The sequence below is a fragment of the Hemitrygon akajei genome, chromosome 17, assembly GCF_048418815.1.
Source record: "Hemitrygon akajei chromosome 17, sHemAka1.3, whole genome shotgun sequence".
NCBI lineage: Eukaryota > Metazoa > Chordata > Chondrichthyes > Myliobatiformes > Dasyatidae > Hemitrygon > Hemitrygon akajei.
The window spans coordinates 19,297,701-19,312,531 of NC_133140.1; the positions used below are offsets into that span (position 1 = coordinate 19,297,701).

Genomic DNA, 14,831 nt, shown 5'->3' on the forward strand with positions numbered 1-14,831 from the left:
ACACTCTTTTTTGTTATTTCCAATTAAGGGCTTATTTAAGAGATAAATTGGGTCAAACAATGTTATTGCCGAAACCTAATGAAATAGAAACTTTTATTCAAAAAGGAAAAATTAAAAAATTTATTTCTTGTATGTATAGTTTGATTCAAAAACAGGCAATTAAACAAGGAATTCATAAGTCAAGACAAAAATGGGAAACTGATTTGAATATTAAAATTGAAGAAACAAGTTGGTCAAGATTATGTCGTGACAGTATGACAAATACAACGAATGTCCGGTTAAGATTAGTGCAATATAATTTTTTACTTCAATTATATATTACACCACAAAAAATAAATAAATTAAACCCAAATTTATCTGATCAATGTTTCCGATGTAATGAAGAAATTGATACTTTTTTACACTCTACTTGGTCTTGTTTTAAAATTCAACCTTTTTGGACAAATTTAAGAATTTTATTGGAACAAGTTATTGGAACACAACTTCCACATAATCCAACATTATTTTTACTAGGCGATATTGAAGGGATAAAACCGAAATCCAAACTGAATAAATATCAGAAAGAATTCATAAAAATTGCATTGGCAGTAGCAAAAAAGGGTATTGCAGTTACTTGGAAATCAGATTCATACTTAAGCATAGATCGTTGGAAGAATGAAATTTTTAGTTGCATTCCACTTGAAAAAATTACTTATAATTTAAGAGATAAATATGAAATATTCTGAAAATTTGGCGCCCTTATTTACAAAAGATAGGATTAAATATATAGGTGCTCCGAAGATAAAATTATTGGTTATCTGGGGAAAGAAATAAATATATATACTAAAGCTATTATGAACTCCATGGAGCATGTGGGGATCTTCCGATATCCAGGCATCCTTTCTTTCTTTTTTCTTCTCTCTTTTTTTCTTTTTCTACAGGGATATGTTGAGGGGAGGGGGAGGGGGGAAGGGTTGATAATTTTTTTTCAATTTTTTTTCCCTTCTGTAACCTATTTGAAAATTCAAGAAAGTTTTTTTTTATGAAAAACCCCCCACCTATTTCAAAGCCCAGATTTGTGATTGGAACATGGCAACTAGTCAGTACCAAAAAGGTTAAATTCACAGCATACAAAAATGCAGCCAAGATGTTAAGGAAGTGGAAGGCAGTTGGGCTTTGTTTGATAGGTATCTGTTAAAAGACATAGCTACTACATGCAGCTTTTTTTGTGCCACGTTTCAGATACTGAAAGTCATTAGCAGTGTTCATCCACAATGAGAAAAGCTTAAGCTTCATTTTTCCAAAACTCTTGAATTAGAGTGCACAGTTAAGGAGCAGCCTGAAATTGTTCATTGTAAATTGTACATATTAAGACTTCAGATAATCCCTCCTATTCTGATGCCAACATTAATCCATTTTAAAAATTATACCCTGTGTTCCTCAATTCATTGGGATTGCCAGGAAATAAGAGATTGTAAACTAGTCTTTCACATAGTAGTTTTGAGTTTCAGTACAAATTCACTCCTTTCAAACACTTGAGGATCAACTGGTTGTTAAAGTGTTCACAATTCTGCCTTGGATCTACTGAAACCTATATGCTTTATGATTCACTTATTTAGTTAATCTGCTGCTTTAAAGTATCCATTCACTTTCCACCTCTCAGCTTTTGCCACTTCAATGTGGTCAGTTGACGAAAACAAGTAATCATTTCCTTGCTGACAGCTAAAGTGCTGGGAACCATCTTTCCTAACGCCTTTGCTGGAATATTTTCCTATTTAAGGACATGAGGTTGGATATGGCACAAAACTCATGAACTGCAGTGATCCCTGTTTTGAGACCGGGGTTGCCTACAGCAGGCACCTCGGTCTCTGTAAATCAAAATCTTCCAAATGATAAGCAAACTAATGTCTGTGCCCTCTTTCATGCCATTGTTCCCAGCATTGGAGCTTTTGTTGTAATTTTTGGCTTTGTTGGACAGGCCATGTTACTTGCATAACCAACACCAGACTCCTGGGACAAACACTCTATTCCGTGTTCTGTCTTGGAAAGAGATTACCAGCTGGGTAGAGAAAAAGGTTTAAGGCCTAAAACACTTTGAAGAATTCAACATTCACACAGATTCCAGGGAATCTCTGGCTTATTGTGGTTCATTGTGAAAGAGGGGCATTAAAGGAGGTACAAAGGAACTTTGTCTTTCTATTGAAAAAGGGGGGGGGGGGGGAATGAACAGATACAGACCAGTTATTGAATAGGTGACTAAGGGTTCAGTGAAATAATGTAATGCCACCAGTTGGAACTGGGTTTAAAAAAACTTTGAGGGTACAGTTGTGTTATTGAAGATGCAATTGGAATACAGATGAACCCGTGTATTATGATGTTAACCCCTGTGTGTAGCATTTCCTGTGAACCATCTGTGTTGTGATACTTTGTTACATTTTCTTGCACCAAGGAGTGCAAGCTGAAAGCAAAATAAAAATTTACACCCACATTCAGTGAGCTTTTTTTTATTCTATATCTCAGATTTTTTGTCTTAATTGAGAATTCTGTAAGGGAGAATTTCTGTTATCAGAGCTGCTGCATAAGGAGGTCACCTGTCTGTAGGCTAATTAAAAAGCAATGTGAAAGCTGAGATGTAGAGCTCGACGAGACTTCAAAAATATGCAAGGCAAGGCTTAGGATAGATTGGTTTTGGCCTTGCTCTCTGGTATGAACATTTTAAATTCATTTTTAACTATTTGATATTTTGATTTGTCATAATGTTTGAACTTTAGGTGCCATCCTGCATACTGTTGCAGTTTTTGATGTTAAAATTTCTGTATCAGATGTAAAAGGCTGTTTCATGACTTTCCTGTTTAGTGTCGTGAGGCACTTACAACAAGACAGAAGCTGATCGCTCAGGATTACAAAGTGAGTTACTCCCTAGCCAAGGCTTGCAAGGCTGACCTCCGAAAATATCGGTGCAATGCAGAGAACTTGCCACGTGCTCGTGAGGCTCGGCTTTCCTACTTGCTGCTCTGTTTGGAATCTTCTGTGCACAGGGGTAAGTGTTAATAAATGCAATTTATAATCTGTATTTCAGCTAGTAGTCTGAACCAAGAGTTATACATTGTTTATGTTGAGGTTGTGATGCAGTTTTAAAACTAATATTCAATTGGATTTAGGAGTGCATTTCTGTGCTTTGGCTTAGGAAAGTGGCTGTATCAAGAACTTAGAATAATGAAGTAATCAAAATTTGTGCTAGCTAGAACCTCAGGCACCTAAAGGCTGGATAAGAAAGCTAACAGAAACCAAATATGGGTTTCAGAATTTCGCTGCCCTTGCAGTCAATTTTAATTTGGATATTGCCTCTAAGTATCTTTAGAAGCATTTAGAAAATACACAAACTTAGAAGTCAGTTTATATACCTTACAGTTGCAGAATAATAATAAGTTGACAAATATGTAAAGGATTATAATACAAAGGGACATACATTAAATTAACAGCATTGCAAGGGCCCTATCAGATTACATCTGTAATACCAAGAACATTTCTGGTCACCAAATTTATAAGAGGATATACTTACCTTAGACTGCATGAAAAATAGATTTACCAGAATAATATTGAACATAGAGTAAATTGTCAAGACAGATTTACCCAAACTTGAAGCTTGCTGTCTGCCAGTATGATAAATTCCCAATCTTCTTTCTGCCTGCCAGCTGCCCCATTTCCACTCAAATATAGAATAGAAGCTTTAATTCTTCCTTTTCAGCTTACTCCTTGGTTACTTCCCTAACTGGAGATGCCTTAAAGGTGAACCTGACCCTCATTTTGAATGAAGCCTGCGGTTTTTGAACTTAATGTTATCATGACTCCTTATAGTGCTGATTACATTAATGCTCCTACTTTTAGGATCACATCCTGTACATTAAGATACTAATATACAAAGAAATGGCACTTACCAAAGAAGATACTCAAATTCAGCTCCTATCCTCATAGGCTTGCCCCTTTGATCAATTGTGGTGCAGGTCTCTCTTCCTTCTGCAGTATCCTGTTGACTGCAGGTTCATTTCCTTCTCTTTGTATTCACTCTCATACCACTACCTTGAATGTTTTTTCTTTGATCTTCTCTGCTATCAATTATCAGCACCATCCTACTGGTTTCTTTTTAAAAAAATATTTATGGTCTATTATTGTCTCTTCTGTAGATTAAGTTATTCCTTATCCTTTGTTTTCTTAGAGATTGACTTTATGGTAGTTGCCAGGAACTGATCACTTGAATTAGCAACAAAGCTAATTTGAATGTTTCATCTCTTTTGTTCCTTCTGGCTCTTAGTGTTGTTTCATGCACTACATTGTCACATTCCTAATAGATTTAATGTACTTGATCTGTCTGACCACAATCTAATTTAGTGTCCTGACTTTCATATTTTGCAAGTTTTAAGCATAATTAAGTGTGAACAAGTCTTTTGCAGCCTGTCTTGATGTAGGCCTGCACCATATTTATTTATATTTAATTTATTATTTTCTTGTAAATGTTTGATATATGATACATGCCTGCAATTTTGGTAAAGTTTTTTTTATCAGTGCTTAGGAAGAAGACAGTAAACTCAATTTGGATCCAAAACATTAACAATTCCTCCGTTCCCCCCACACACACAGCTCAGGCTGCTGAGTTCCTCCAGTAGACTGTTTGTCTTATTTTTGATTTGACCGTAATGTTTTACTTAGTGATCTTGTCATCTTAAATACATTTAATAAATGTTATATCTCCTTTGTAGCCTTCATATTAATATACAATATTTACAACATTGTTTCATTTCACACTGTGATACACCAGGAAGTCTTTAAAATAGGCATCTACTTATGAAATAATATGTTTAAACAACCTCTTGTCCATGGAGTCAGTACTAGGTGTTTGGAAAACTTAGGAAAATCCAATTGATTAATTGTTGATTTTTAAATAGAGGTTGGATTTTCTTCAATTAAGCAAAGGATTAAGGATCAGAAGGCAAGTCTGGCTGTATGGAGTTATGGATAAGTCATAGTCTTATTAAATGGTGGGAGAGCCTTGGGAGGTAAATTACCTATATCAATAATCCTTTTAATATTTGTGGGAGGTCTTGTACTGAGTTTGAGGTCAGTGAAACGAGATAAAAACATGGAGCAGCTGCAGGTTCATACAGAGAAAAGTTTTTTTGTTTGTTGCTTGTACATCAGAACAAAAAATAAATGGGATATTGAAAAAATATATATACACACTAATGTTCATATCAGGCAGGTGGTTAACAGTGAGTTTGTGCTCCAAAATTTTCATCTATGTTTCCATCTCTTAATTAATTTCTCTAATTCCTTATTTCCACTTTATTGTTGGTACAATGGAGATACAGCCAAAATTCTGCATCTTGCAATGAAATGTTCAAACTGTTGATGAATTCAAAGAATTTAGTGTGGGTATGCACTCTGGTTACAGAATTGGCAATAGTGAGCTTATCCACAACATTTGATTTGTGTTGGGTTTTACTCTGCATTTTCCTCTCCTACTGGCAGGTCGACAGGTGAGCGGTGACTGCCAAGGCGAGATGCTGGATTATCGTAGAATGCTGATGGAAGATTTCTCACTAAGCCCAGAGATAGTTCTTCATTGTCGCACTGAGATTGAACTCCACTGTTCAGGGCTGCACCGAAAAGGACGGACGTTACACTGTTTGATGAGGCTAGGGCGAGGAGACAAGGGCAATCTGGGGCAGAACTGTCAGCAGGCCGTAAGTATTTTTGAAGGATAGGAAAATTGTTCTTTTAATATGCATATCGCTGGTTAATTAGTATCATCAACATGAGATTTGTATCATATTGTTTTACACTATTTAAGCTCTGAAGTAAAGATGATCATTGTCTGAAGTGGTTCATGGGACAATCCTAAAAAACACATGCAAAGGTAGCTTGCATTGTTTACCAAGCAAAGCTGTCAGCACAGCTGTCAGTTTTTGATTTTATTTATATATTAGAAGATGGCATCACTTTGTTGCAAAAGGTTCTGAAGGAAAACTCGTGCAGTACGGTAGTATAATGCCATTACAGTGCCAGTGACCTAGGTTCAACTCTGCCGCTTTCTATATGGAGTTCATATGTGCTCCCCGTGACTGCATGATTTCCTCCAGTTTGCCCCCAAGTTCCAAAGACCTATGGTTAGTTCACTGGGCCAGAAAAACTTGTTACTGTGCTGTATCTCTAAAGAAATAAAAACAGAACCACAAATGAAGTCTGACTAACTCTGACACACCAATGTCTGATTCCTCTCCATGTGGTGTACAGGTGTCCCCCGCTTTATGAATGTTCGCTTTACGCCACTTCGCTTTTACAAAAGACCTGCATTAGTAACCTGTTTTCGGAATACAAGAGGATTTTCACTTTTACAAAAATTTTTCCCATATAAATTAATGGTTCTTTGCTTTACGCCATTTCAGCTTAGGAAAGGTTTCATAGGAACGCTCTACCTTTGTAAAGGGGGGGGGCACCTGTATCAATGGAGGCATGGTAGTGTAGCGATTAGAGTAATGCTGTTATAGTGCCAGCGACCCCGGTTCAATTCCTTCTGTCTGTAAGGAGTTTGTACATTTTCCCTTTGGGTGCTCCAGTTTCTTCCCAATTCCAAAGACTAGTGAGTTAGTAGGTTAATTGGTCTCAAAGGTGTAATTGGGTGGCTTAAGCTCATTGGGCCAGAAGGGCCTGTTACTGTGCTGAATCTCCAAATAAATATTAACCCAAAAGGACATGCTTGTAATGAGGCATATGATTTTTTAGCAGTGGTTGAACCCATTCTATGTTTATTTTATAATTATTCTTGACTCATTCCTTTTTCAAAATAAAACTCTGGAAAGGGTTAATCTAAGTAGAACACCATCTGGTAATGAATGATGAAGTAAGTAGCTGTTTGACTGCATTGAATATCATTGTTTTGACCAAGAGACCATTGATATATTCTACTAAACAATCTAGATGTCAAAGGTTTTGTCTCATTGGAAATAGTCTGAAGTGCACTGAATTCACCATAAATAGCATGAAGAATTAGCTCCTGAGCTTGTTATGCAGTAAAAAGGAGAGTCAAAGAATAGGATAGGATAAACTGCTCTATACTGCTTTATTGATTGGCATTTTAGCTAGATTGTGTACCTTAAAGCCCTTTCTGCTCCAAATCCAGCTTCAGACCCTAATTCAAGAAACGGACCCTGGTGCAGACTACCGCATTGATCGAGCATTGAATGAAGCCTGTGAGTCAGTCATCCAAACAGCTTGCAAACACATCCGCAATGGAGATCCCATGTAAGTCAGAGTAAGAATGTATTTGTCCATTGTGTAGGGAAACAGAAATTATTGTTTCAAAATGGTGTTCATGAAGTTTCTGCATGAGATATTAGACTTCAGTACATTCTAAATGTACTGAATGCAACAAACATTTGGAATTTCAAATCAACATCAAGTTCACAAGGCATAACCCTAAAGCTAGAGCTTTTAGGAGTGAATTCTGCAAATATTTTATTGTACAAACAGCAAATATTGAAGCTCCCTTTCATAATATTTTGGATGGTCAGTTGATGTAACATTTGTCACCCTTAATAATCAAGAACCTATTTACCTCCACTTTAAATATACCCAATGACATGGCCTCCACTGCAGTCCATGTATTGCACAGATTTGCCACCCTATGGCTAATGAAATTCCTTTTTATTTATGTTCTATAAGGTCATCATTGTACTTGGAAGCTGTGTCCTCTGGTTTTAGTCTTCCCCACTATTGGAAATACCATGTTCACTCTATCTAGGCCTTTCAATATTTGATAGCTTTCAATGAGATCCCCCTTCATTCTTCTAAGCTCCAGCGAGTACAGGCCCAAAGCCATCAAGCGCAAATCATATAGTATTGTGCAAAAGTCTTAGGCACGTGTATAAAACTTTTTGCACAGTACTGTCAAAATTTTATGCATTGCATTGTGCTGCTGCTGCAAAACAAAAATCATAATGTGAGTGATGATAAACCTGATTTTTGATATGGGTTTCTATTGGGGACTGAGAGTGGGAAAGGGGCAGAGAGAGGGGAATCATGTTTGGGAAACGGGAAGGGAGCGTGGATACCAGAGAGACATTAATGAACAATAAGCTAATTGTTTGGAATCAAATGACCTTGATGTCTTGGCTGGGTGAGTCTGCTCCCATGCCAGCCCCTACCCCTGGCAATACTTCTCTGCCACCTGTCCCACACCCCTCCCACAGTGCTCCACCCTTGCTATTCCCAACATCCTTTGCTCCTGCCAGATTTACACACTGGCTCTCCATTTCACATTGACAGTACAGTACTATGCAAAAGTCTTAGGCACCCTAGCTATATGTATGTGCCTGAGACGTTTGCACAGTACATTAAGTCTTTTATACCCAGGATCATTCTGGTGAACCTCAGAATGATTGAATGCTCTGCAAGTTAATCTATGGGGATTTCTGCACTGGGATGACTCTACAGATGCTCTTGCGTTCTGCTGAATTTCTAACTGCCTGCTCAATTGATGAAGCAGGTTTCAAGTCTCTTGAACCTGAAATCTCTTAGCCTTGTGTCAGCAGATAATCTCTGCTATGGACAATCCAAATTCTTGGGGGGGGGGGGGGAACAATAATAGAACATGATGGGGAACTTGTAAATATCATACCTTGAAAAGTAAACATTAAAAAGAGGTAATAAGTTGGATATTTCCTGCAGTGTTTCTGACTTTCACAATTCAGCCATTTCCCAAGGTAAATAGAGGATTAATTTTATGCTGACAGTAAATTGGGGATTACATTTCTCTTAGCCAAAGCAATTAGCCTCCAAAGGACCTTCATAATTATGGTACCTCTCCTAAGGGAGAAGATGGGCAGGCAGAAAATCTAATTTTGCCTCTAGCCCACTTAATGAACAGACCATTTAAACATGTTTTGAAAATATTTAACGCTCTGCTGTTTTACCAGAATGTATCAGGCAGAGGATATCAAATGCTTTAAGAGGTTTACTTAAATCTTTGACTTTTAGGAGATAAAATTGATTGGGATGAAGATTTCCGATTTTAGTACTTCAGCCAGTTATCAAAAGTTAGTAACACAGTGTTGTTGAATTCTGATGTTTTAATCCAGAAGTCAGGAAAGAGGCACCAAACTTGTTGCTTCATGATCATTTTATTAAGCATTAATAGAACATAAAGACATTGAAACGAATAGTAATAGGAGCAGAAACTAGTAGCAGAAGACTTAAAAACAAAGATTAAGATGGCACTGGGCTCGTGGTCAGCTCTTTTATACCCATCAAAAAGGAAAATTCCATTCAAATTTGTAAATAAGAGTCAAATAAAAGTGCTTACTGAAATAATGCTGCAACAAGAGAAGCTTCCAGAATCATACCTGTGAAAACAGGGGAACACACTGAACAACTGCATATACAGTACATACTGTGTGCACTAGGGAGCATAGTAAGCAGTTACTTGTATATAAGTATATAAAATACAAGCAGACAATTATTAAACTGCAGAGAAAATAACAAGCAGTCTAAGAATTAAACTGCTGCATCCAACAATGCAGTATGGAACATGTCATGCATGTTGTGTATACCACACATTGATCTATAGACTTGTGCGGGTCTGCACAATTACATTTACAAATAATGACAAGGCAAACTCGGGAGGCTTAGTAGAAAGAAAATACATCTGTATAGTCAACAGAGTAGTAAGGAAGGCAGAGAATCAGATTTTGGCTCTGTTTCACATGATGGATTGGCCAAATAAAATTTGATAATGGTCTGCTGTGTTTTTTATTCAGGCAGATAGAATCTAGTACTACTATTGGCTTATGGAAAAGTGAAGAAGTTCTCTTTGGAGATCCAATATATTAAAAGTCAGGAAAATAATTAGAATGTATTACATAGTCTTTGCATTTACATTTCCTACAACATTTCTTTGAAAACTTTTATCATGGTGTGAATTTGGGAGGCAAAAAGGGAGAGAGGTGGGGATGGGGAGGTGATCAGAGGTGAGGGAGAGTAAAAAAAAATTGGTTGGAAATGATGAGGGAAGTGATGACAGCTATAACATTGTGGGCTGCAGAGCCAGTACTGTACTGCAATGTTTTATGCTCTAGGTTATTGGGGTGATGAGCAGATTAGTTGGGAGGCCCTTGACAGTGAGAAATCTCTGGAAGAAGGGTGGCCTGTAGCTAGTCTCAAATTCAAATGGAGGAGAAACCTGTTATTTATTTCCAAAACTATCTTGGATTTGGAAATACTTCTTGAAACCAGCAGTCTGCTTTGTGTAACTAAGAAAATTTATTTGCTGTAAGGTTACTGACCTGTTATTTGTGCAATGACTTTGTGATGGCAACATGGGTACTAATTGTAACCCTAATACTTTCCTGTCTCTCGGCCATCTCTCACTAATGCTCATCTCTCTTTGGGTCATACCGATGATGACCTGGTACTGATGGTGAAAACATCAGCTGTGATTCTATCAGTTGAATGGATGTGTTTATAGATGAACCTACCTGGTGAGTTTGGTTATGTTGTTTGCAGGAATAGTGTGTTCGTGCATAAACCTGAAACATTCTTAACATTTGGAAGGAAGCAATATGTTGTTGCTTTTGACTTTTGGACTAGAGTTTGAAATTCTGAAGTTGTTTTGCCATGTAATTGTATGTTGTTCAGTTTCCAAGACCTTAGCCAATTAAAATCAACTCATGTTTTGTTTAACCGTAAATTTTATTCCAATATTCTTTCATAATGAAGGGAAGTCAGGCATCATACATTGCCAGTAAAGTTGAAATAATAGGTTGTTGTGGTTGTGGTGGGGTGTGGAGGGAGGAAGAGGGGGTGGTGTTTGACTTTAACACTGGTAGCACCAGGATGCGTGATCTGGTCCTATGCAGACCAGACTAATATGACCAGAGATTGCGATTTTCTGGAAGAAGGAGCTACTGAATTCAAAAAGTTCATAGCCCATAGTAAAGTTGTTGCTCACAGGAAGGAAAACTGCACACAGTGAGTTATACCATAATAGGTTTATTATCACTGATGCACTGTATGAGATGGAATTTGTTGTTTTGTGGCAGCAGTATAGTACAGTACATAAAATATACTATAAATTACAAGAAGAAGAAATATATATTAAAAAATAAGTAGCGCAAAAAGAGAAATAAAATACTGAGGTAGTGTTCATGGGTTCAATGACCATTCAAAAATCAGTGGTGGAGGGGAATTGATTGTGTCTCTGGGGTCCTACACCACTTCCCTGATGGTAGTAATGAGAAGAGGACAAAGTCTGGGTGCTAGGGGTCCTTCATGATGGAGGCCACCTTTTTGAGGCATCACTTTTTGAAGATGTCCTTGATGGTGGGGTGAGTAGTGCCCACGATGGAGCAGGCTGAGTTGACAACTTTATGCAGCCTTTTCTGATCCTGTGCTGCACCCTCTTCATACCAGGTGGCAATGCAGCCAGTTAGAATGCTCTCCATGGCATATCTGTAGAGGTTCCACTCTCTTGCAGAGCATGAAATGTGTTGTTTTTGTAACAGCAGTACAGTGTAAAGACATAAAGCTATTATGAATTACTAAATAAATAATCAGTGCAAAAAAGGACTAATGAGTAATATTCATGAATTTATGAACTATATGACAGTTGATGACAGAGAGGAAGAAGCTGCTTCTGAAACATTGAGTGTGGATCTTCAGTTTCCTGTACCTCCTTCGTGATGGTAGTAAGGAAAAGAGGGCATCTACCAGATGGCGAGGGTCCTTACTGATGGATGCCATCTTGAGGACATGCCTCTTGAAGAGGTCCTCAAAGCAAAGTTGAGATAATGGCATTGGGAGTTCAGATTTGGTTTACTTGCATGTGGTGGAACTGCATGAACTGGCAAGGCCAATGTTTATTGCCCATCCTTAATTGATCTTGGAAATGTGATGATGTTGCTTCATGAACTAGTCTCATAGTGATGTTAGGCAGGGACTTCCAGGAGCAATGTTATGGATCTGACTTGCTGCCTCAGTCCTAATCCCAAAAGGCATTGATTATCTTCTAACAGAGAATAAAATGTTGCTAATTTTGAAAACTAGATTTAACACCAAAAACACTTCAAAGTACCAGAGATTAAAATATTATGATAATTTGAAACAAACTTGTGCAGATTTTTTCCTCATTAATCAAAGGTGGTTGAACCTCTTTTAAAAGGGTCACCAGTCATGGTAATCGCTTTCAGTAGTCACTGCTTCACCAATGGATTCAGTGAGTCCAGTGGCAGTGAAGGGGGTCTGATGCTTTCAACCTCTGGATCTGTGCTGATTCCAAATTTCAATGTGCCGGGGTGGATATTAACCAATGAACTGACTTGGTTCTCTGTAGGCATGCTGGGCAAAGGAGAGTAAAATATTAAGCAGTATTCCCAGATCAGAATTGTTTGATTTGGAGTTGGGTACCAGTGATGTCTGCTGGTCTTCCATTAGATTATGAAGGTTACAGGCAAGGGAGTTAGTGGTGGATGCTGGATGCTCCATCTGGATCTGGATGCTGCGTCTATACGCTGTGAATTTTGTAAACAGCATATGTTGCAATCCAGATGAGTGTTTTTTTAAATGAAGGGAGTGCATGCTTATGAGAGGCTACTTTGTTTTGAATGGTATTAAGGTTATGTTCATGGCACTGGGGTCATCAGGCAAGTGGAGAGAATTCCACATTCCTGGCTGATAGTTTGTAATGAGTGAAAACCTAGGGGATTGTCAGGGATGAGTTAGTTGTGACAAAATATCTACCTACCGTACTTCTTTTCAGCTGGACAATGACCACTCCCCCAGGGTGTTAAAAGGGCGGCAGATTTGCAGGTAACATCATTGAATGTTGAGAGGTGGTGGTTAGATGCTCACTAGTTTTCAATACTCATGATGTAACACTGTGGTGGTTGTTTCTTTCCACTTTCCAGACTATGCCTGACTTATAACAGTTTTCATGTAAGCAGGGATGCAATATCAAGCTGTGCAAATTCAGTCCCATTTAATTTCTGACTTAATTATATGACTGCCGCCACACCATTAATTTCTGTTAGATTATGCATCCTTTTTGCTTTGCAATAGTTCCAAGTGAAAATTATGTATGTTGACAAAGATGATTTTGGATTCAAGTAAAAAGCTATCTTTTCTGAAATCCTTAACTGTATTGAACTATAAAGTTATATTAAGAAGAGAGAATGCTCATTGCTAAATTGAAAAGATGCTGGGCACTTGAACAAATTAACATAGTAATAGGATTTGATTGTAAATAAACTTTTGTGACTGAATTTGTTGATGAAAGGTTGCTCATCTTGATAGCCTTGTACTTTACCAGAGGCCATTCAGGAAATAAATTGGGCAGCAAGTTTTAAGATGTTAATGTTTACTCTATTTTCTACTGGCAGGATCCTCTCATGTCTCATGGAGCACCTGTACACAGAAAAGATGGTGGAGGAGTGTGAGCATCGCCTACTGGAGCTGCAGTACTTCATTTCCCGTGACTGGAAGTAAGTATTGCTGCGTGTGCTGAGAATTTGGAAAGCAACAAGTTGTATTGCAATCAAACCATCATCTATCTGTGAAGGGCAGGGAACACCATTAACTGCTTAGAATTGGAGGTCAAAGCAAAAGGAGCTCTACTGGTGACTTTAGTTGATAGCTGAAGGTGAAAGGAATAAAACAAATTCCAGGGAGCCATTCTACCTCCTCTGTTTTTATTATAACTTCAAATGGCAGCACAGATCATAACTAGGTAGAGGAACAGATAAGGTGAAGTATGATGATGGTGCTGACCATGTTCACAAAGTTTGTCTGTATAAGTTAGCAACTTAAAGATTCATGTCTTTCCTTGCTAAAGTAAATGGGAGGCTTCAATTTGGTTAATCCATGCCTGATGAATAAATAGCAGTGCTTAGTCAAATATCCAGCTGAATATACAGCTGCTCCATTTAAAAGAGATCATTAGCATATAAAGTTTAGTGCTTCATTTGGAATTTAGATTGCTATTGTGCTAAATTTCTTCTGTGTGGTGGTGGTGTTTGTGCCTTTTAGAAAACATAGAAAAACATAGAAAACCCACATCACAATACAGGTCCTTTGGCACACAATGCTGTGCTGAACACGTACTTACTTTAGAAATTAGCTAAGGTTACCCACAGCCCTCTATTTTTCTGAGCTCCATGTACCTATCCACGAATCTCTTAAAAGACCCTATCGTATCTGACTCCACCACCGTTGCCGGCAGCCCATTCCACTCACTCACTCTGCGTTTTAAAAAAAAAACAAACTTACCCCTGACCTACTCTGTACCTACTTCCAAGCACCTCAACACCCTTCTGTGTCAGCCATTTCAGCCCTGGGGAGAAAGCCTCTGACTATCCACACAATCAATGTCTCTCACCTTATACGCCTCTATCAGGTCACTTCTTATCCTCTTGTTGCCCCAGGGTGAAAAGGCCAAGCTCACTCAGCCTATTCTCATAAGGCATGCTTCCCAATCCAGGCAACATCTGTGTAAATCTCCTCTGCACCCTTTCTGTAGTTTCCACATCCTTCATGTAGTGAGGTGACCAGAACTGAGCACAGTACTCCAAGTGGGGCTGACCAGGGTCCTGTATAGTTGTAACATTACCTTTCAGCTCTTGAACTCAGTCCCATAGTTGATGAAGACCAGTGCACCGTATGGCTTCTTAACCACACAATCAACCTGCGCAGCAGCTTTGAATGTCCTATGGACACAGACCCCAAGATCCTTCTGGTCCTCCACACTGCCAAGAGTCTTAACATTAATACCATATTCTGCCATCATATTTGACCTACCAAAATGAACC

General features: G+C 38.1%; 1 protein-coding gene across 2 annotated transcripts in view; it reads left to right on the forward strand.

The window, feature by feature from the left end:
• glg1a (golgi glycoprotein 1a) overlaps nucleotides 1-14,831 on the forward strand; it is a 156,438-nt gene that overhangs the window by 82,829 nt on the left and 58,778 nt on the right. For both annotated transcript variants that reach the window (XM_073069741.1, XM_073069742.1), the window contains exons 7-10: nucleotides 2,836-3,019; nucleotides 5,506-5,720; nucleotides 7,157-7,278; nucleotides 13,407-13,508. In XM_073069741.1, coding sequence (XP_072925842.1) covers nucleotides 2,836-3,019; nucleotides 5,506-5,720; nucleotides 7,157-7,278; nucleotides 13,407-13,508 — 623 coding nt within the window. The remainder of the gene's footprint in view (nucleotides 1-2,835; nucleotides 3,020-5,505; nucleotides 5,721-7,156; nucleotides 7,279-13,406; nucleotides 13,509-14,831) is intronic.